Below are 21,727 nucleotides of genomic sequence, written 5' to 3' on the forward strand. Positions count from 1 at the left end.
CTGTGTGTCACAGTGCATCACAAGTGATCAATTCCTCACTCACCATTACATCTCATATGAAAAGGTGGGATGGTCCTCCTCAACAAACAGAAGGGAGCAGCATTGTATGTTGTTTATTTATAAGGCCCTACTGTAAAAACTGCCTAATTGCATCTGCTCTCTGCTTATATTTAAATACAGTATTTACAATGTCAGATCACAGGGCATTTTAACAAGAGCTGTAACTCTTATTCACACTTAACTTGGAAAAAGTGGGTTCAAATACTATGCTGCATACAAATGGAATGAGCTGCAAAAAATATGAAGTTACACCCTCCAATTTCACTGATCTCTATGTATTTGCAATCCCACTTGTAATTTGCTTTTCCTAACATGAAAATAATATCAAACATGTGTCTGTAAATTATCAGTGCATCTGTCTATGCTTAAAGTGTACAAGTTCATTCTTGTACACAGGTCTCTCTCTGTTGTGTGCATGTACTCTCTGTTCTGGTCTATGGTTCTGGTAATAAAGCTAAGATGGAAACAGGAAGGGTCGTGTCTAGCATGTCTAGGCGGTAACCCTAGAGCTGCGAAACATCTCGCGAGAGTGATCGTTTTAGCTCAAACCATGATCCTGCTCTAACCCTAATCAAGTGTTGATAACCCTAACCAGACCTTAACACACAGCGTTGTCATATCATAAAACACAAACACGTCTTCTACGAGACAAACAACGCGCACAATAAAGGAACAACGTGCACAAATCTCACGAGAGTTTTGCAAATCTAGGGTTACCATCTAGACACGACCAAATCACTTTTGCATTGCGCCAAAAACAGGGCCCACATGACTTCCGTGGTTTAGTGTACTGGCTTGTCATTGGCGGAAGCTCCGTGTCCACGCCCACTACACCCAATGAGTCTATTTCCCGCGAACAGAGCGCCGTGACGCTGTCTAGCTGGGTGCTAGGTGACGCAGGGTGCTGTAGTTAGGATTATCATAAAATAGTTTCCCTAAAACCCGGACACATGGCGAAGCAAAGCTCTCTTTTCAATTTTTTCACCAAGTCTCCGCCGCCGGTCTCCAAGCCGAAGCCCAGTCCTTCTCCCGTCGAGGCAGACCTGCCTTCCTCGGTTGAGAAGTCCAACTCCTCTCCGAAAGAGCAAGCTAAGCAGGCAGCACAGCAGCAACCGACCAAGACCAACAGAGTCAAGCCGAAAAGTAACTCCAAGCCTGCCAAAGGGGGATTCAACAAACTATTCGGCGACAAGACACCAAAAACCAAAGAAAGGTGAGTTAACGGTGATATTCCTGTTGGGAGCGGTGTAATTGCTGCAGCCACGTTTTGCACTGTTGACGTTTCCTCCTATTAGCAACGCCTGCAAGGCCCGAAAAAAAACTTAGCTTTAGCTTGTCTGTCAGTTAGAAATGGATTAAGCTAAATAAAAAGCAATTCAGTCCTCGAATCAATTTGGTCCATTGGGAAAAGCTGCATTTAGACGAGTCAGTCGACTTTGAAAACCTATTATGTTCTCCTTGCTAACCACAACAACTCCTCTCTAATGTAACAACGTGGATATAGTAAGATATTAAATGTGAAATCTACTAACGATCGTCACTTGTCAATGTTCACTATCTTTGATTTGCTGCACATAAGCTGGTGTGGTGGTGATTGTGATATTTACTCAGTGAACTCATCATGGCAACACTCCCCTCCCCATTACAATGTGTGTAGTTTTAGTCTTCGTCCACTAGACGGCTTGCATCATGTGATGCTGTGTTGTGAGCCCCAACAAAACTAAAATCAGGGAAAATAGTTGAGAAATTGGACGAGGTAAATTTACCAAATGTCGTAATGAAATTTGATTTAGTGTAGTTGGACAGCATTAGCAACATTTAACATACCAGATTATGACACTTAAAATTGTAATTTATATCAAGTTTATAAGAGAAAGTAGTTGGTAAACTTTACAGTTGAGATGTTAAGATGTGTTTTGTTCCAACTTTGGAACAAAACACATCCAACAACCAACATGTTGGATAGTTATGCTGCAGGATTATGTCAGTTTGACAGCACAATGTCATCTCTCTTGCAAGCAAAGATCTTAATGGCTGGAACCCAGGTCATGATAAGTATGATTTTAGGGGATACCAGTAAAGCGAGTTGTTAAAAATATACAATGAACTGTCCTCATGGCCTACTGATTAAGACTCAAGATGTTCCTGGTTCAATTCTGGCCAGGGATCATTGTTGCATGTCATACCCCTCTCTGTTTTCTGTCTGCACCTCAACAAAAAGCTGTCTTTTTCTTTCCTTTCACCAGCTCCACATGCTCCTTCAATGCTGGTGCCCTTGTGTGGGCAAAACTGGAGGGGCACCCTTGGTGGCCATGTATGGTGGTACCCCAACCTCTGACTGGACAGCAAATGAGAGGCCGTGGTCGGGACCAACGCATACATGTCCATTTCTTCGATGAACCCCCCACTAGGGGATGGGTCAGCACCAAATATGTCAGAGAGTACCAAGGTTAGCTACTGTTACAAATAATAATAATTATCAATATTGTATTATAAATTCCAAGAATGATTTATGTTGTTGTTGTTGTGATTATTATGTGCTTTATCTTCCCAGTCATCTACATGATAGATTTTGTCATCGTTGAATGATGACTTATCTCATTTGTGTTGCAGGCTCCGACAGTAGTGATGCTAAGACTGGAGGGGTGTTTTTCTGTGGCAAACCTGTAATCCGTCGTGCAATGGAGCTCGCTGACGGTGTCATGTTTGACAGCCCCGAAAAAAGACTGAAGATGTCTGTCTGCGAGGATCCATCTGATGAGGAAGAGGATGATGATGAAGAAATGGAGGTGACACTGTGATTATGTTTGATTAATATGTTAACTAATATGATAATAATAATAATATGTTGACATAAAAGTCAACATTTTCTAGAATAAGTTATTTTTATGCTTTTTTTTCATCAGTATTTATAGTAAGACAGTGTTTTTGTTACCTAATCAGATCAGTAATGCAAGTTACATGTTCTTATTACCAATCCTTATTTGTTTCAGCTTGACAATTCAACAATGACTGATGAAGAGGTCAGTGATGAGGATGAACAGAAAAATGTAGATGTGAAGTCATCTAAAGCCAGTCGACGTTCATCCCGTGCTTCAACAGAAAAGGGAAATAAGGCCAAGCGCCGTCGTATAATTGTAGCCTCAGACAGTGATGGGTCAGATGAGGAATTCAAACCAGAACATGCCGCAAGCAGCAGTGAGGATGAAGAGGAGGAAGCAACGGTGAACAGTGAAGAGGAGGATGAGGAGAGCACACAAGAGTCAGAAGTAGAGAGCCCCGTTAAGCCTGTAAAGCGCAAACGTCCTGCAGAAAAGCCTGCTAACAAAAAAGAAAAGATATCCATAACCCCGCCCAGTGCACCCAAACGAGCTCCAGCAGCTATCGCAGTCGACACAAAGCATCGATTGTCAGCTTTCTCTGCTCCTGACAGCTTTGAGAGCCAAGCAAATGGCTCAGGCACCAGTGGAAGCGCCACAGTTTGGGACCATGAGAAGCTGGAGTGGTTGCAGGATGGCAGGAGAAAAGACAGCCGAAGGCGGCGACAGACAGAGGATGACTACGATCCTACCACCCTGTATGTGCCAGAAGACTTTCTAAACAGAAACACTCCTGGTATGCGTCGCTGGTGGCAGCTCAAATCTGAGATGTTTGACACAGTAATTTTCTATAAGGTGGGGAAGTTCTATGAGCTCTACCACATGGATGCTGTGATTGGAGTCAACGAGATGGGACTAACTTTCATGAAGGGAAGCTGGGCACACTCAGGCTTCCCAGAGATCGGCTTTGGACGTTTCTCAGATGTACTGGTCCAAAAAGGCTACAAGGTGGCTCGTGTAGAGCAGACGGAGACCCCAGACATGATGGAAGCACGCTGTAAGACCATGCTTAAGCCCACCAAGTTTGACCGCGTGGTGAGAAGAGAGGTTTGCCGGATTATCACACGAGGCACCCAAACCTACAGTGTGTTGGACGGCGCTCCTTCAGAGAGTCAGAGCAAGTTCCTGCTGAGTTTAAAGGAAAAGGCTGAAGAGGAGAGCTCCGGCTGTTGCCGGACCTATGGAGTGAGCTTTGTAGATACTTCTGTGGGTTATTTCCATGTAGGTCAGTTCACAGACGACCGTCACTGCTCACGTCTGCGCACCCTGATAGCACACTTTGCCCCTGCCGAGGTCCTCTTTGAAAGGGGAAACCCATCTGTTGAAACACGCAAAATACTCAAGGCCTCTCTGTCCTCTGCTCTGCAGGAAGGACTCAATGCAGGCACTCAGTTCTGGGATGCTCAAAAAACCCTTAAAACCCTCTCGGAAGAAGATTACTTCAGTGAGACTGCTGACAAGGATCAGGGGACAGGGAACAGCTTCCTTCCTCCTCTTCTAAAAAAGATGACCTCTGAGAGTGATTCACTGTGCCTTACCCCAAAGGAGGGCTACGAGCTGGCACTGTCCGCACTGGGTGGCTGCATTTTCTACCTGAAGAAGTGTCTGGTGGACAAGGAGCTGCTCTCCATGGCCAACTTTGAAGAATATGTCCCTGTTGATGTCGAGATGGAGAAAGCTGCCGGCCCTGCCAGCTTTTTTGCTCAGACTCGTCAGCGCATGGTCTTGGATGGAGTGACTCTGGCAAACCTAGAAATATTTCAGAATGGCTCAGGAGGAACAGAGGGGACACTGTTGGAGCGTTTGGACACCTGCTCTACCCCGTTTGGCAAGAGGCTGCTGAAGCAGTGGCTCTGCGCTCCTCTCTGTAACCCTTCATCCATCAGGGACAGACTGGATGCAGTGGACGACCTGATGGGAGCTCAGGCCCAGGCAAGTGAGGTTTCAGACCTGCTGAAGAAGCTCCCAGATTTGGAGCGTCTCCTGAGTAAAATCCACAGCATCGGCACTCCTCTGAAGAGCGAGGACCACCCAGACAGCAGAGCTGTTCTCTACGAGGAGGTCACCTACAGCAAACGCAAGATAGCAGACTTCCTCTCCACGCTGGAAGGCTTCAAGACCATGCAGGAGATCATCTCTGTCCTTTCTCCAGTTTCGGCCCAATTTCAGTCTAGATTACTTTCCCAAGTGGTCAGTCAGAAGAGCGAAAAAGACGGCCTCTTTCCAGACCTCTCTTCCGAACTTCAGCGCTGGGAGACAGCCTTCGACCACCAGAAAGCTCGCACTACTGGTGTCATAACCCCTAAGGCTGGCTTCGACCCAGAGTATGACCAGGCTCTAACCGGGATCAAGAACTGTGAGCGAGAGCTGCAGGATTACCTGGACAGACAGAAAAAGAGACTTGGCTGTAAAAGCATGGCCTACTGGGGAACTGGGCGGAACCGCTTTCAGATGGAGGTGCCCGACAGCGTCTCGGAGAGGAACATCCCCGAAGAGTACGAGGTGAAGTCGACGAAGAAAGGCTGGAAGCGTTATGTGACGAAGGAGACTGAGCGACTATTCTCAGAGTTGCAAGGATTTGAGGAGAAGAGAGACGCTGCCCTGAAAGACTGCATGAGGAGACTCTTCTACAACTTTGACAAGAACTACAGAGACTGGAAGACGGGTGTGGAGTGCATGGCAGTGCTTGGTAATTACATTGTTTTTATTCTCGTTAATCAACATTATTTTTCACAACACCCATCACTCATTTTGTCAAGTGATACTTTTAATTACTGCAGCACAAAAAGCACAGTGTTGTTTGTCTTGCCTCATAGGGGAGGATTTCCCTTCTGGAAAAAAAACTTGTGAAAATGAGTTAGCGCTGCAGGTGTCTGCTCTGAATACATTTCCTGCAGGTGTTGCAGATACATTTCCATAAAGCATATTTAAGATGATATGCACCAGCTTGAGTGCTTGTTATAATATTACTCTCACTAAGTACCTATCACGTTTAAAACACGTCTGAGTAGTTTGTTTTTCCACTGTTGTGAAAATTGTTGTGCATTTTTTTGCTCCTTACAGAGATAATTGTATAGTTTGTCTACTGCTGCAGTTAGATAATGTGATTTTCTAGCACTGGGCCAGCCTTCTACCACAGGTCATGTTTGGTTTTATTTACAACAGATTTGACCTGCAAAATCTAACCAAGTAATACAGCTTTCAAGTTATTTATTGAATTTATTGAAGAAAAGCAGGAATCAAATTATATATTTTGTCATTTTTGTAACCCTTAAGTGAATTGGATTGATACAGTGTCTAATTACTCTTAACTTTTGATTCCTAATGAGTCATTGTCTGTTTTCAGATGTGCTGTTGGCCTTGTCACGCTACAGTCAGGGAGGAGATGGATCAATGACCAGGCCGCAGGTGGTGCTCCCTGAACATGATGAGCAGTTAGCTCCCTTCCTTGACCTCACTGGTTCCCGCCACCCATGTGTCACAAAGACCTTTTTTGGTGATGACTTCATCCCAAATAACATCTACATCGGCTGCGCTGGTAGCAGTGAGAATGATGAGGAAGAAAGGCAGGCCTCGTGCGTCCTCGTCACAGGGCCGAACATGGGCGGCAAGTCTACTCTCATGAGACAGGTGGGTTATTTATGGATGCATGCTGATAAATAAATGTTTAGTGTTTTGAACATTAATATAAAAATGCAGAAACTTATAGAAATATGTAAAGGGGTGGAAATAATTTGAATACTACGCCCAGGTGCAGGGCTGTTATAGCTGTCTCCCCTTGATATTGAGATACTGTGCTCTTGTTTGGTGCAGTGTGGACTTGTGATCATCCTCGCTCAGCTGGGCTGCTATGTTCCTGCCGAGAGCCTGCGCTTCACACCAGTTGACAGAGTCTTCACTCGGCTGGGAGCCTCGGATCGTATTATGGCTGGTAAAATGACAAATTCCTGTAACAGAAGCAATGTCCCAAGCTTCCTCTCTGTGGGCTAAACCTGTATCATGTATTACGTCTACTGTAGGAGAGAGTACCTTCTTCGTTGAGCTGAGTGAGACTGCCAGCATCCTGCACCATGCCACTAAACACTCGCTTGTGCTCCTGGATGAATTAGGTAAGTTTTTGTGAATTTTAAAATTATGGTTTATTCATAGCGACAGTATACATCAACACTGTTTGGCTCTTCATTTGTTTTTGGGGTGTAACCATTGAGCTGTGAACTGTTTGCAGGAAGGGGCACAGCCACATATGATGGCACAGCGATTGCCAGCGCTGTTGTGAAGGAGCTTGCTGAGAAAATCTGCTGTCGCACCCTCTTCTCTACACATTACCACTCCCTGGTGGAGGATTACGCCAACAACCCTGCTGTGCGGTTGGGCCACATGGTGAGTACCTCAGGGCAAAACATGCTAAATATGGCACTGCACAAGCAAACAGTAGCAGCCACATTATTTGTTAAATGCTGAGACTGGAATTATCATCTAGAGAAATTTTAATTCCTGTCATCATGTTACACGTCATGTCCAATTTCTGTGTGGAAGCTTTTTTTTTTTTTTTTTTTTTCAGGAATACCTTTGCTACAGGAAATGAACTTTTTAAGTGATATTTCTTAGTTTCATACAGTGGCTGGGAAAAGTATCACTTATAATTTCTGCAAACAGATTTCTTATTTGTTCCTGTAAAGTAATTATGTAAAAGTTGTTTTTTTTGTCTCAATCAATAGAACAGAAACTATCTCTTACTGTGTTTGATCTCATAGATCCCACAATGTTGTGTGGCAACAAAGTGATAGTTAGGGCAAAACCCAAACTATATCAAACCATTTCAGTCAAAAGTTAAAAAAAAAAATAAAGCTGTACCGGGGGAAAAAAAGAAAAAAAGCTCATTTAGGTTATCCATGACCTGAGAGCTTGGACTTCATCAAAGTGCTGAAACATGTCCAATGCTGCATCAGATTTGTGTTAGGAAGAGGGGACAAGGACAAACAAAAGAGATCAGACTTGTGAGCTGCTGGAAACCAGTCAAATCCGTTGTGTGCCCAAACATATTTTACCAGTAAAGCTGGTTGCTGAATAATAAAAAGGAATGAATTTAGTAGTTTAACACTTCTACACCAAACACAGCTGCTAGCCAGCTGCTAACACTCTGGGTGCTTCTCCAACAAAAACAACACGAGTATCTATTACTGCAGTAATGTGGTGCAAATAATTAGAGGGAATTAATTTTGTGTGTCACAAATTATGTCGATGAACAACTATCTAATTGTGAATTATTCATTTCTGTTCTCAAATTAATTATCTGACCCTTGTTCTTAATGGGCTCTGTAGTTTTACTCTGTTGCTCTCATATATTTGGATGTTCAGTTTGTCCGAGGTGCTGCACATTTGCACCGTGTGTAACATTGTTATCTTGAGAAGTACAATGCCGTGTTTTGTCACTTTTAGGCGTGCATGGTGGAGAATGAATGTGAAGATCCAAGTCAAGAGACCATCACATTCCTCTACAAGTTCATCACCGGGGCTTGTCCAAAGAGTTACGGCTTCAACGCTGCTCGGCTCGCCAGCCTACCAGAGGCTGTCATCCAATCAGGACACAGAAAGGCCAGAGAGTTTGAGAAGAGCACCATCAGCCTCAGACTCTTCAAGTATGTATTAATATTCTAGTTGAACTAATATGGAGGTTTTGTACCTCATTGTACTGCAGTGGAATCCAAAACAAGGAGCTTGATTATAATCTTCTACCTCTCTCTACCCTCACAGGAAGCTCTGCCAGTTTGCTGAAGACACTTCACTGGGGAACACACACTTTGCATCACTCGTTCAGATGATCAACACCCTGTAGTTTGTGCTTATGCTTCGTTCTTGCTGATTCTTTTTTCTGTTATCTCAGCGCTAGAAAAAACACTACTGTAATGATCTAATAAAGTTTATTTTTAAAAAATGACAATGTTTCATCTAGGAAATTAAACCCTTTTAATTCACGCTAGCGCCTACATAACGGTTATTGAATACTTCACAATATATTAAGTCTAGATGTTATGATACATGCATACATTTCAGTCTGTATGAGAACCCACAATCACCAGTACACATGAATGGGGAGGGGAAGTAGGGGGGAGGGCAATGAAACCATATAGCGCTGTATATAGATACTTGTCTCAGCTTCAGTAGAGTAAAAGCCTTTTAAATTCTCCAGCAACATTGGCAAACAAGGAAAAAAAAAAACATCTAAATTAGCTTTGCTTTCACAAGACTCGTCTCTTTCATCTCTGGGGCTTGACGAAAGTGGAGATGAAAAATGAAGTTTAAAAAATTGTTTCTTAACGGGTCAAGAAGCAGCACTTATTGGAGTTTAGAACCAGAGGGAGAGGAAAAAAGATAACTACAATGATTTTAATACAAGGCAAGATGGATATAAATTTTATAATATACAAAACCAATAAATCACATGAGGTACAACCATCTAAATGTCATTAGATAAGTTCCTAACAGATCCATTGTAATACTTTGACCAGAAATGTGTTTATTTGGTAAATAAGTAAACAGGAGGCTCTATCTTCATTAGAATAACAAACAAACTACATCCCTAAACTGTTACAACTGAAAGCCTTGAGTATACATGATTGATTCTGCCCCAAATCTTTCTCATAAGAGCATCCTGTGAAGTGGAGTCTTCTTTTATGGGCCCAATACAAACAGAAATATGCATAGATTATGTACAAAAACAGATTGAAATATCACAACTATTCAGTTCCCTTACAAAGATGTGCATTTATGATTCGGTCCCAAACAGAAAAAGTCATACGAGCCTTGTGAAAGCACATTTCAGCATCTGTTTCTCTGTATTGCAAATGTAAAAATGAGTCAACATTGCTGGAGAAAATGTGTAGTGTTTTCCTCTCTTTTCTCTGATCTCTTTCACAGAAAGAAGTTAGATACTGCGACATGAGTATAATTACAGCAATTCTAGGGTATAATAACCAAAAAAATTAACACATTTAATAAAATAAAGACATTCAAGTACAGTAAGATTTTTGCATGAAAATACAAAACTACACAAAAAAGCATTAAAATCAAATCTCAACAGTTGTCTTGAAAGGGGGGGAGAAAAAAAGCTGAAGTGCTAGGTCATTTTTCTCGTACGCATCATACGAGCACGTCGGTTGCCCAGTGATGGAAGCATTTTGTATTTGGGGCCTTTGCCTCCACATGAGAAAAGTTGTGCCTCGGCTGACTGAGCGTCTGTCCACGATGGGTCTGTACATGACTGCAGAATCTCGTTTTTCCACTTCTCAAAAGCAGATGAGCCTCGGCGGCGTATGTCCATCTTTCACCGGTTTCACTTACTTGACCAACTCAACTCGCCCACAAACCCTGAGTCAAACGCTCTTCTGCTCTGTCCCATTAATGTCAACTTTTTTTTATAAAATAATTAAAGGAAAAGAAAAAGCGAGGCATCCATAATCACCTTCTTTTTCTCTAAATGTCTCCTTTTAGCATATTCATGTCCAAGTCTTTTTTTTTTCTTTTTTTTTTTTTTGAAGTCACTGTATATGCTCTGTAAGAGTGAATCTGTATCTTGAGTTTGGATTTCCTCCTCCACTGCAGAACTTAAAGTGTCTCATGTCCATTACTCCTGAAGCGCAAAAGGATCCCAGGTCTTGAGCTCAGTTGTGCTGCAGTGTATTGGACTCTATAGGAGGGGCCGAGTCGTACAGTGTGTCGGTGTCGTGAGTCGGCTCTCCGGCTAACGTGCAAGGATTTGACAGTGTCCCTGCGCCACAGTCACAAAAGAATCTACAGGTGGAGAGAAGAGGAGAAAGGATTACAACCTGTATATTGAACTGTATGAATAAGGAAAGCATAATATAGAAAGCACTCAGTGGCCAGTAAAAACAAATCCCTGTGTTTTACACCCTGTTGGACCACTTCTGACCCTCGTCAAAGCTGCTACACGTCAAAAGACGTCTTCGGCTGTGTGAAAGCATGCAGACATCAGTGGGCCTGATAATACGAATGAAGTGAAAATTTGTTTCACTTCATGCATTGAGCTTGACCATGCATGGACCTCTTTGAGTCACTGAACAAATGAGAGTGATTTAGATGCAAGTGGCAATCAGAGGTCTGGAGTTCATCCCATTTATGTTTGGTGTGATTAATATCTGGAGTTGTGGTGATTGGCCCATTAAAATTTTGATTACTTACATTCACCTCTGTTGTAACTGAGGGACAATATCTGAACCTCAGCAAATAAAACAATCTGAATGGCTAACTACAATTCAAGTTAAACTGATCCGTTTGTAATGGACGTTACAAACTTCCACACCAGGTGCTCAAGCTGTAAAGACTGATAATTACACCTTGAGGTGGACATCCACGCCTTTACTTGAATAGTTTACCAACTTTTATGTAAACAGTGTCACGGCTCTTGTCAATCAGATGTAATTGTTTTTTTTGTTTTTTTAGGTAAATAAAACCCTTAAATTGATTGTCAGATTGTCTTTCTTGTGCCACCCCTGCTTAGCCAGTAATTAATAGAAACAGTTACAGTCGGTAATTAATAAAACATGATAATTATTATGATTAGTTCCAGTTCATTAAAGGGGAACTGCACAAATTTTACACATCAAAGGCAAGTATGTTTACAGGTCTTTGGGAGGACTATTACATGTGTGAAAAAAAGTTGTACAAATTTCCCCAAGTGACATCACTAGAGGCAGCCTTGGTTGGGGTTGAAACCTACAAGTTTGAAAATGAACAACATCTAGGGGTGTGGAGTTAAAAAGAGGTGAGGGTACTAGACCTCTGTAGCCCACTCATCTCTGTTTGAGGCTAGCAGCCTGAAGGTGTATTAGCTGCTACTAGCACAACACACCTGAATTTCCTAATTGAACTGTTGTTGGTCGAGTTGCACTGTGGGAAGTGTAGTCGCTAGATTTTGAATATGTGGGATTAAAGAAAAAAAAAAAGATGGCATCTCTGGTTCTGCTGCATTGATTTTGATTGTTTTTTTAAAAACTGTCTAGTGTGAGTGCGACAATGTTTTAGACGTGCAATGCTATATCACTTGAGTTCTCTTTTAAATGTGAGACTGTTCATTAACATAACTTTCCTGATTGCTGCCTTTGAAACACAGGTTAAACTTGCCTTACAGACACTCATGATCACACCTTCTCTAAAGCCTGCAAGATCACACAGAATCCCATTCACAAGCCACATGTATAAACACCAGTTTAAATAGTGACAATCACAAATTGTCTATGTAAATCACATCATTTGTAGTAACATGGGTCAGTAAGACTGACCTATCGTGTCTGATGAACTCCACATCGTGTCCTTGGTGACACTTCTTGATGCAGTTCACACAGATGGCGTTGCGGTCTGTTGTGTTACAGGTGTGACACCTGTGGGAGGCCAAATTATATCCGTCAAAAATCACAAGACAAACAGTTGGGGACGTTCTAGTCAGCTTGATCACAAGTATAAACATGGATTACCTGTAAAAATCGTGCATTGGGTAGCTGGTGTAACTTGAAATCTTGTACAGGCACTGACCTCTGCTCACAGCCTTTTCAATGGCATCTTGATTGTTCATTATTTTATTATCTGGAAGGAAAAAATGCAGTAATTGGTAAACTACAATTAAGGAAATTCAGCATTTATCAAGCAAATATGTCAAAATCTTCATGACTAAGAAAGTACCTTTCATTGTAACATTGACACCAGATGCAAGAAACAACCCTCCGAAGCGATTGTTGAAGATCTGATTGCCCTCTAGGGTCGCCGTGGCATGATTGGTGATCTCGATACCTAGTGCAGAAAATCATAGTTCATAGTTAATAGTTTCAATTAAGTTTGTTTGTGTACACAGACACATTTGTAAACATGCTGAAAAACCATAATAACCGTCACAATTTAAAATAACTACATAACAGCCTGTATGCTGTTACCCACCCGCAGCGAAGCCGTCAAATATCCTGTTTTTCCTCAGTACAGGGTGACTGTTGGTGCTAATGAGGACTCCCGCCTGGGCATTTCTGAAGATGTCATTTTCCTCTAGCAAACCTGAGAAAAACAAACTCAATGTCAAACTACTGACATGAAAATATAACTGTACAAGCATCCTACAGATAGATTGTGTATTACTGATTATGCTGATATATCAAACAGTTTAAGGCAGGATAAATATACTGACAAACAGAGATACATATCAAACTAGCAACTGCTTTACTGTGATGATATACGTGTGCTTTCATGAGAGTTACCTCTTCCTCCATTGAATATACAGATCCCCCCGTCTCTGCCGTCATGGATCTTATTCCTCCGCAGAGTGGGGTTGCTGTCCGTTTTGATCCACACTCCCGCCATAGCATTGTCAAAGATCTCATTGTCCTCGATAAAGCCCAAGCCTGAAAAACATATATGCATGTTTCATTATTAGGGTGACAGAGGAGAACTGTAGTCACACTGTCAGAGGTCGTACGGCAGAAGAAAGGAGAGAGAGGCCATGACTGTCTGTAGAAAAAATAAAACAGAAAACAGATAAAGTCTTACCTGAGTTGTAAACCAGAATTCCTCCATTCTGACCTCCCCAGATCTTATTCCGCCTGATCTTGGGATTGCTGCCAGTTCTGTCAAAAAAAGGGACAAATAAGGGAAAGTTGATCCACTGCTGCACTAATGCTGACTGTTGAGACTTTTGTAATACACATTTTTTGTCATTGCGAATGTTTCTCACAAACCTGATTTGAACTCCAGAATACATGTGATTGTAGATGTCGTTGTCTTCCAGCACGCCATGGCCATTGTCATAAAAGTAGACCCCGACCTGAGAAAGAAAAAAAAGTGGTTTAGCAAAAATATGTTCATTTACTCCAGGTTTTAAAATGCATGTTATGAAATTGCTTGTTTCTATAGGACATTTCTATTGTGATCACATAATATTATGCTTGTGTAGCTACATCAGGTAACAGTATACATGTCATCCAGGTGTATATGGGACTCATGTGTGTCTTTGAGTTGTCACTTCACATTATTTCTAGTGATCAGACTTGAAGTTTTACCTGCTTCCCACTGTGTATCCTGTTCCTCCTCAACACTGGCGTACTGCCTGTTGTCACCCACACTCCTGCCAGCGTGTTGCTGTACACCTCGTTCTCCTCGATGACGCCTTGTCCTTTTTCATGCTGCATGACACAAAAACCACCATACATCACTGTTATGTGACAAAATCATACCATATGAAAGTTTAAAAAGGTGTTAAGATGTAAGACTATGTTTCATTTTGTGGATTTAAATGTCAGGAAATGTTTGGAAAATATTTACCACGTATATGCCGCCGTGCTGGCCATCATGGATCTTGTTGTGTCTGACGATAGGGCAGCTGTTCGTCCTGATCTGAATGCCTGCCAAGGCATTACCGTAGATGTCGTTCCCTTCAATGAGGCCTCGGCCATCACCAAAAATATACACTCCACCTTGGTTACCATTGAAGATGGCATTGCCCCTGTATTTGGACAAATGACACATCTGTAAACGAGTGCCCAATTTGATACCTTTTAAATGATACTTTCAATTTAGTATTTACCACACTGACCTTATTGTGGGGTCACTGTTAGAGGTGATCCACACACCAGCAAAGTTATTTGCATAGATCTTGTTTTCGATGAACTGGCCGCGGCCCTTTTCATGCACGTAGATGCCCCCCGTCTGGCCGTGATGGATCTCGCAGCGAACCACTGTTGGATTGGCGTATGCCTTCACCTCAAAGCCAGCAATACGGTTCCTATGGATGTTGCAGCTTTCAAAGTAACCCTGGAAATGGACAAAAAAACCCATAAACTTACTGTAGCTCCAGCCAAAATGATTTACTCAACAATAGATTTTTTTAACATAAAGCACACCATCAAACGGCAAAGAGCTTTAACTTACCATGCCGTGGTCAAACGTAAAAACTCCCACATCTCTGCCGTGGTGGATGTGATTCCGTCTGATGATTGGGTTTCCGTGGTTTTTCACCCAGATCCCAGCTAGAGCGTTGTTTGAAATCTCGTTGTCCTCGTAAATTCCCTGAACAATGATGAATAAGTTTAAGTCTCAGTCCGTCTTCATGTCCACTTCAAAGTTAATTTTAAACAGCTTGTTTTGCTTGGAACATAATTACTGTTTACAAAACCAGCCAGGAATGTGTATGAATATGTGAAGAGCAAGATGAGCTCTGCTGCTGCTGCTGCTCAATCGGCTACAGTACAATAATACAAGCTAACATATACCTTTCAGTGTTAAAGTGATACCTTACCATACAGGCAGAAAGCTGTGCTTACCTGCGCATGGTCAGTGATGTAAAGGCCAACGTTTTCACAGTCGCTGATGTTGCAGTGCTTGATTGTGGGACAAGCGCCCTGGCCGCTGACACAGACAGCTGACCCCACTGAAACGAGCAGAGCAAACATTTATTAATACACCTTAGACACACACATCCGGCCATAAAGCCGATCAAAGAAGCAGCAGCGTCATTACCTGTGCATGTGCTGCGTATGATGCAGTGGTCGATGATGGGGCTGCAGTTGACTGTGATCTCCAAGCAGTGGTGTGCGTTGTGGTGCTGGGCGGATTTATCATCAGGGTTGAACTGCAGTGGACAGTCCACAGTTAGTTATCAACAACTGTGACAAAAGTAACGACGACTTCAAATAACACGATAACAAAAGTAAAGAAATCTCACCCTGATGGTCATGTATCCAACATAAGCATCTTCTGAGCCTTCCATGAATACAAATGTGGAGTCTCTGGTATTCTCAATGATGACTTTCTCGGCGACTTTTCCAGGAGCTATAATATAATTCAGAAAGGTCAAATGAGAGAGTAGACTAACCAACTACACGGTGACACTGGACCATGACTTCATACACACGTACCGGCTCCGATCATTGTGATGGGCGACTCGATGTAGATCCATTCGTCTGTGTAAATACCGGAGTGGACGAATATCAGGCCATCAAAGTGAGGCTCCTGACCTCCTCCGAGAGCATCCTCAATGGTGTCATAGTACTGGAGGGAAAAAAAAAAAAAAAAAGACAGGTCAGGTGAATGGCTGGAGCATGAGAATGGGGGGAAAAACTAAAAAATGTTAAACAGTTCACTTACAAACATGTTATCTCTCCCTTTGTATCTGGCAGGATTACTGTAGAAGTGTTCCGCAAAGCCTGGTTTAACGTGTGCTCCTTTATACTGTAAAGAAACATTGACAGAATTATTCACACGCTAAAGAACTGACTAATTCATATTAATGTACAATTTCAGACAGCAAAGACACCACACTGGTATTACATTTTTAACAAGATGGGGGAGAAAAGCTGTCATTAGAAAAAACGTCTGAAGCATTTTTGTCCAGGGAAAACAATCCTAAAAGGTCAATATATCACAAAGGAATACAATTTAAACACATAGTTCCCTTCTACGCCCTGCATACTGAATGTCACCATTATGGCCTGTGGTGTTGCCCTTTCACATGACATTAACCATCTGTACACAGAGGATTTAAAGTCGCGCAGAAGCAACTCTCGGCAACAAAAATATCGGTGTCAAGATTAAAAGAAGGCAAAGAGGGTCAAATTTTTGTCTTGCTGGCAAAACCTTTCGACAATAAACCTTTCAATACATGATAACAATGCATCACCATTACTTAACCGACACTTGTAAGTAAGACTTCAAGCAAGATTGTTTTTATCAAGATCAGCAGTGAATCAGTAAGTCAGCATGATGTCCCATACCAGCTGCTGAAAACTTTCCTTCCACGGGTTTGGCTGCTCGTATTCTTCTGGGTTTATCTGGTAGAACTTCCCTGCCTCAGGGTGCATCATGGGTCGTGTGTATTCAAACACTTCCATGTACAGCCTCTTCCTGAAACATGAAGGCACAAAAACATTTAATGTCATCCTCGTCATTTGTGGTAGAATTCTTACATGTTACAATACAGTCTACGACTGCATCTTTAAGGCTTCTACATTTGTGTTGTGAAGGTTTTTTTAGGAAGTTAATGACTGTATGAAAATGAAAGCGGTCAAAAAGCCATGTCCACTTTGGGGGCTCTGATGCACCAAGCCTGACCAAGGCACACAAAAAGCATACTTCCTTCTTGCTTGTTCACTTGTTCAATTCAAGCTAGAAAACTGGTGTAACCATCCAAAAAAGTTGAACATGTAGCTTTGGGACAGTTATTTTCTCCGCGCAATTTCAAAGAGAAATTGATTAAAAGCAGCTGGTGACACACACACGCACACACACAACTTGAAAAAACTCTTTTCGAAGATTTCAAGCAGTTGCAGGAACATCCACCCATGATTTAAAACACGGTCCTAAGACCGGTGAGTCTCACCAGAGGATGGGGTCATTGGCCAGCTCACTGAAGCGCTTGCACACACATGCAGCACGGCATAAATCCTGCTCCAACAGGTACGAGAAGATCTTTAGCACCACCTCGTCTGGAAGTTTCTCCTGCAAATACTGCTCTGCTGGAGCTGCTGAGAGGAGGGACAGACCATGGGATTAGAATAAGAAAATGTTTAATGGTAGACAGGGAGGTTATTTATGCATATTTATAGTAAGAAGAGGAACCAAAACTACCTCTGGAGTCACAATAGCAACAGCAGAAATGATGAAGGCTACTTTGAAATATTTTAAAAATGTAAAGATCGGAATTGCCCTTTCATTGTCCTACTGCACTGTTCAAAAATAGTAACTGGCTGCTTTCAGTTCATGAACAAATACACTACTTCTTCATAAATGTGCGCAGACTGTGTGGATAGTATGGAGGCTTATATCTCTGTGACTGTAATTGAGAGCCAGTTACAGACCACCAGAGCAAGTATGTTGCTGCTAGACCACATCCAGTCACATTTTACCTGCAATGTGTTAGGCCTAAATTATAAATTGTTTCAGCACAGGCACTGCAATGTACACAGTAGTCCCACTGCAAAGGCTGCAGTGTATTAAGGCAAATTAGGCACACCAAGGTACACAACATAAACCATCTCACTGTTTGACAGAAAACAAAGATAAGCAAAGTTCTATTTTTTCCATGAAACATCACATCATATGTCAATAATGTGCACATAATTACCTGGTAAATCTTGACACTTTCCTGAAACTCTGGGGCGCTTAGGTCGGTGCCCAAAGTTTTCTGTGGTTGAAGTGGAAGCACCCTGCGGATAGAGAAAGTCAGTGGAAACTTTCAAACATTTATTATTGTGTTTTATTAAATGAAATCTTAATCTTTTATCATCATTTACACTATTATTTGAGGATTCCCAATAAATGTACCTCCATGTTTGTCTTTGTCGGACACACTGTTCTCTTGGGTAGAGACTTTCTTCTAAGTTGGTAGGGACTATTCTGAGCTCCTGGACCGGATTCTTCTGCGACCATATCTGCAGGAACGTCCTCATCTGGAAAAGGTGGGAAAAAAATGTTAAAAATAAAAATTTGGAATGCCATCCATTGAACTGATCCAAAGCAGGCAACATATTCATGATGAAGAGTATGCAACTGGATATTCTTGTATAACCACTCAACAATTATCTCTCGATGAGTACAATTACTAAATAATACTCAATCAGTATGTGTTCACTTTTTCTCCTGTGTGGTGTAACCTTTTCTGCTGTGAAGCCCTGAAGCATTTGTAGCTTAATCTGTGCGAACGGATGACAATTTACACGCATGTTTCACATCTTTGGGTGAACAACAAATGTGAATTTAAAACATCACTTTATAGTCACCCATTGATGATTATAATTTGAGCTTTTAAACAGAAATGTTTCAGTAAAAAGCAGCAGAACAGATTACCAGATTCAATCGCCTAAACAGAATTTATCAGTCACAGAACAAAAAACCCACATGAAACAAAAACAGTTCTGTTCAGTACCTGCTCTGTATGCAACAAATTGATTACAAATCCTATCAAGAGCAGGATTCAATCAACAGAAGAAAACCAACCATAGCATCAACCCTGAGCTAAACCTGACTTCTATTTATAAGGCTATTTACCATGGCATGATGAGTTGATAGCTACCCCAGATGGGAGATGCAAATTCTTGTCTGCTTGTTGCTCTGGTTGCAAGGATGACTCTCCCCGGCTACTAGGCCAGTAACCACTACAAACACTGCCTATGTAACAAACTGGGTCAGCAAAAGCTACTTCTCTGAAATTGCACACCAAAAACCATGTATAGGTCCTCCAAACACATTTAAGACCAGGTGGACATCAGTCTCAGAGATAATTTACACTGAATTATGTAAAGTTGGCAAAGTAAACTGCTGTCAATCCGTTATCAAACACTATGAAAATGCCAACTGAGCTACTGTGTTAGCAGCCAGATGGAGGGAAATTGGTACCTTGGCAGATCATGAACAAATTAAGTGAGACAGTTGAGAGAACTGATCATTCATCATCAGGTTGAGCTTGACAGATCATGCTTTAAGAGGTTGTTTTGTCAAAATTACCAAGCTGTTTTCTTTGTGAGAAACATCAAGTAACTAAGAGGACACCCTCAGCTGATTGTCATCCAACTGATGCTCTGAGATCCAACATCACAACATGTCACTAGTCCGCATGATAACGTGTAATCAGATTCACCAAACATTAATGTTACTGACCAGTGACCCCCACACTGACCGGGTCTCTACCACTGGCTTCTAGCCACTGGCAACTATGATTAAAGAGCATTCCTAGCTAATGTTTACTTTGAAAAATTGCAGCCAGCATTTGCTTAAATCATACAGTTTGTTGTTACTGCAGAAAAAACCCCAAAACATGATGTGACTGAGTTGTAACAGCAACGTTATTGCATTAATTACATGCATTATATCCATGCATTGTCATTTTAACGTTGCAAAGGCTACGAAGGCTGGGGCTTTTTTTATAAAGTCTGGACGCATTTAGCTAGCCAAACATGCTAATAATAACAGCTAACACTGGCTAGGTTCAGTTAGCATGCTACGACAACTGGCAAAACCACTTTGTGTGTATCCTTCCCTGCGTTTGTCACTTGTGAGTCAAGCAAACCCCTTGTTTGTCACTTTCACTATTCACGTAACGTTAGCTGACAAAAAAGAGCAAATTTCAGCAGCGATAAGAGGTCAGACAAGCAAAAGAAAGGCCGACTCCGGGCAAAAATCAAGCAAAACAAAGCGCGGCCTGAGTGCTAGGAAACACAAAAGCCTCGGTGTTTCCTGACTGCACAGCGCCCGTTCAAGACTGCTGTTAGCTACCCGCTGTTTTATCACGGCAACCGACGTTATCCCGTTGTACGCACTATATATGAACATAAACAAAAACGTCCAGTCTGTCCAATCATAAAAACACACAAATCAACCCGTACACCAGCTGATAACGCCAGCTTAGCTAACATTACCTCTTTCCTGGTGGTTCCTCTCCGGCTGCACCGGGCGCGGCCTCGATACTCGCCTGGGTCTTCTGCTAACGTTACTTGCTCTGACGGAGTTCATTTGGGGTGTTGTTAATCTTGAAGAAATGTCGAAGCCTTCACAGCAGAAGAGGCGACGTTGAGCACATCATCTATGTCTTTTTCTTCAGCATTGCACGGTCTGCCATCTTTCGCCGTGGCTCCTGGAAAAAAAACGTATGGTTGTGTGTTATTCCCCCTGCGCTGCTGTTACGTCTTGCCCCGCTGTACTGTAGCAGGAGGAGCCATAAACAGACGAGCAGCACAGTCCGTCAGGCCGCGGTCACATCACATGGGAGGACCCAGGACCTCTCTCCGTCACGTCTCATTCCCCCCTGTTCACGGCGGTCTATTCAACACTGACTGCTTTCACTTTTCAAGCCTAAGCACTGAAGCATTTATCCTGGTAAAGCCTGCTGTTTATGTCAGCAGCAAACTGCCTCCCAGTTTAATAATTGCTCCCAGATTAATAACTGGAGCTCATCAGCACAACCCTAATAGGTGTGTGGTAAGGTGTCAATGACAATATCCTTCTGAAGGAGGAAAACATGCAACTCATCCTACAGTGCTGATAGGCATTTGATCATTTGTAATTTGAACCAAAATGCAAAACACACACACACACACACACACACACACACACACACACCACACACACTACAGTTTGTACAAGTTTAAACATGCTATAATCTGCAAGAGTCAGTGTAATCTTTATTGGCCACGCATGTTTATGCATACAAGGAATTTGCAGTTTAGTGGCTCTCGATGTACTTACACACATAATAACAACTAAACAATCTTCAGAAGTATATACAAGGAATGTCTATATACATGTGAAACCCTTTCCTTGGAGTGTAAACAGGAAACAAATAGTGCAAAGAAGTGAAGAGAGCACAGAGTGCTGAGATAAATATTAAATTGTAAAAAAAAGTGAAATGCTACTTTATATGCATGTTTATGTACAGTATATACAGTCTGTTCAAATATACAGTAATGACTAAAATGTATTGCACATTTTGTGTTGTAAACTAAAATAACTATGTATAATTTATAGGTGCAGTGGGTATTATAATGTTCCAGGGTTACTGCACAATGCCACAGTGAGTTAACTGTTCATAAGTGTGATGGCAAGGGTGAAGAAACTGTTCCTGTGTCTGGTGGTTTTGGTGCACAGTGTTCTGTAGCACTTATTAGATGGGAGAAGTTGGTGTGAGAGGTGTGCAGTGATTTTCCCTGTCCGTTTCTTGAATCTGGAGGTGTGCAGGTTCTGGATGGTGGAACCTAAAATCTGCAAGGGTCTTCTTAGTAAACAATTAATGTGCAGTCTGATTG

At 42.0% G+C, this 21,727-nt stretch overlaps 2 protein-coding genes across 4 annotated transcripts; one reads left to right on the forward strand and one right to left on the reverse strand.

Annotated features, from left to right (window-relative positions):
• The first annotated feature begins 905 nt into the window (after positions 1-905).
• On the forward strand, positions 906-8,914 carry msh6 (mutS homolog 6 (E. coli)). Its single transcript, XM_067609825.1, has 10 exons — positions 906-1,273; positions 2,307-2,509; positions 2,674-2,849; positions 3,054-5,628; positions 6,286-6,569; positions 6,753-6,870; positions 6,959-7,048; positions 7,165-7,319; positions 8,379-8,578; positions 8,694-8,914. The coding sequence occupies exons 1-10, from the start codon at positions 1,011-1,013 to the stop codon at positions 8,773-8,775; spliced, it is 4,146 nt and encodes a 1,381-aa protein (XP_067465926.1). The 5' UTR covers positions 906-1,010; the 3' UTR covers positions 8,776-8,914.
• fbxo11a (F-box protein 11a) lies at positions 8,844-20,689 on the reverse strand. 3 transcript variants are annotated; one of them, XM_067609827.1, is made up of 22 exons: positions 20,345-20,687; positions 18,255-18,379; positions 18,055-18,136; positions 17,311-17,452; positions 16,706-16,835; positions 16,080-16,163; positions 15,851-15,983; positions 15,658-15,764; positions 15,453-15,564; positions 15,257-15,363; positions 14,865-15,002; positions 14,530-14,747; positions 14,259-14,439; positions 13,997-14,119; positions 13,676-13,761; positions 13,488-13,564; positions 13,199-13,342; positions 12,888-12,998; positions 12,636-12,743; positions 12,431-12,539; positions 12,239-12,337; positions 8,844-10,730 (listed from the first exon to the last, which is right to left on the reverse strand). In XM_067609827.1, exons 1-22 carry the CDS (start codon positions 20,436-20,438, stop codon positions 10,601-10,603), a joined length of 2,640 nt encoding a protein of 879 aa, XP_067465928.1. In that variant the 5' UTR covers positions 20,439-20,687; the 3' UTR covers positions 8,844-10,600. The 3 variants fall into 3 exon arrangements, 2 of the variants coding, with proteins under 2 accessions (XP_067465928.1, XP_067465927.1); XM_067609826.1 differs by having other exon boundaries at positions 17,311-17,455; XR_010931332.1 differs by having other exon boundaries at positions 10,591-10,730; positions 12,489-12,539; positions 17,311-17,455; positions 20,345-20,689.
• Positions 20,690-21,727: the final 1,038 nt, after the last annotated feature.

The sequence above is a fragment of the Thunnus thynnus genome, chromosome 14 (genome assembly GCF_963924715.1).
Source record: "Thunnus thynnus chromosome 14, fThuThy2.1, whole genome shotgun sequence".
In the NCBI taxonomy this organism is placed as follows: domain Eukaryota; kingdom Metazoa; phylum Chordata; class Actinopteri; order Scombriformes; family Scombridae; genus Thunnus; species Thunnus thynnus.

Excerpts from the sequence above, each read along its gene's own strand:
- fbxo11a (XM_067609826.1), bottom strand. The coding sequence starts at position 20,438 with ATGAACTCCGTCAGAGCAAGTAACGTTAGCAGAAGACCCAGGCGAGTA. Across the intron at positions 18,380-20,344 it reads GAGGAACCACCAGGAAAGAG|ATGAGGACGTTCCTGCAGAT; the intron begins GTAATGTTAGCT and ends CACCTTTTCCAG. Across the intron at positions 16,164-16,705 it reads AGGAAAGTTTTCAGCAGCTG|TATAAAGGAGCACACGTTAA; the intron begins GTATGGGACATC and ends GTTTCTTTACAG.
- msh6 (XM_067609825.1), top strand. The coding sequence starts at position 1,011 with ATGGCGAAGCAAAGCTCTCTTTTCAATTTTTTCACCAAGTCTCCGCCG. Across the intron at positions 2,510-2,673 it reads ATATGTCAGAGAGTACCAAG|GCTCCGACAGTAGTGATGCT; the intron begins GTTAGCTACTGT and ends TTTGTGTTGCAG. Across the intron at positions 2,850-3,053 it reads ATGATGATGAAGAAATGGAG|CTTGACAATTCAACAATGAC; the intron begins GTGACACTGTGA and ends TATTTGTTTCAG.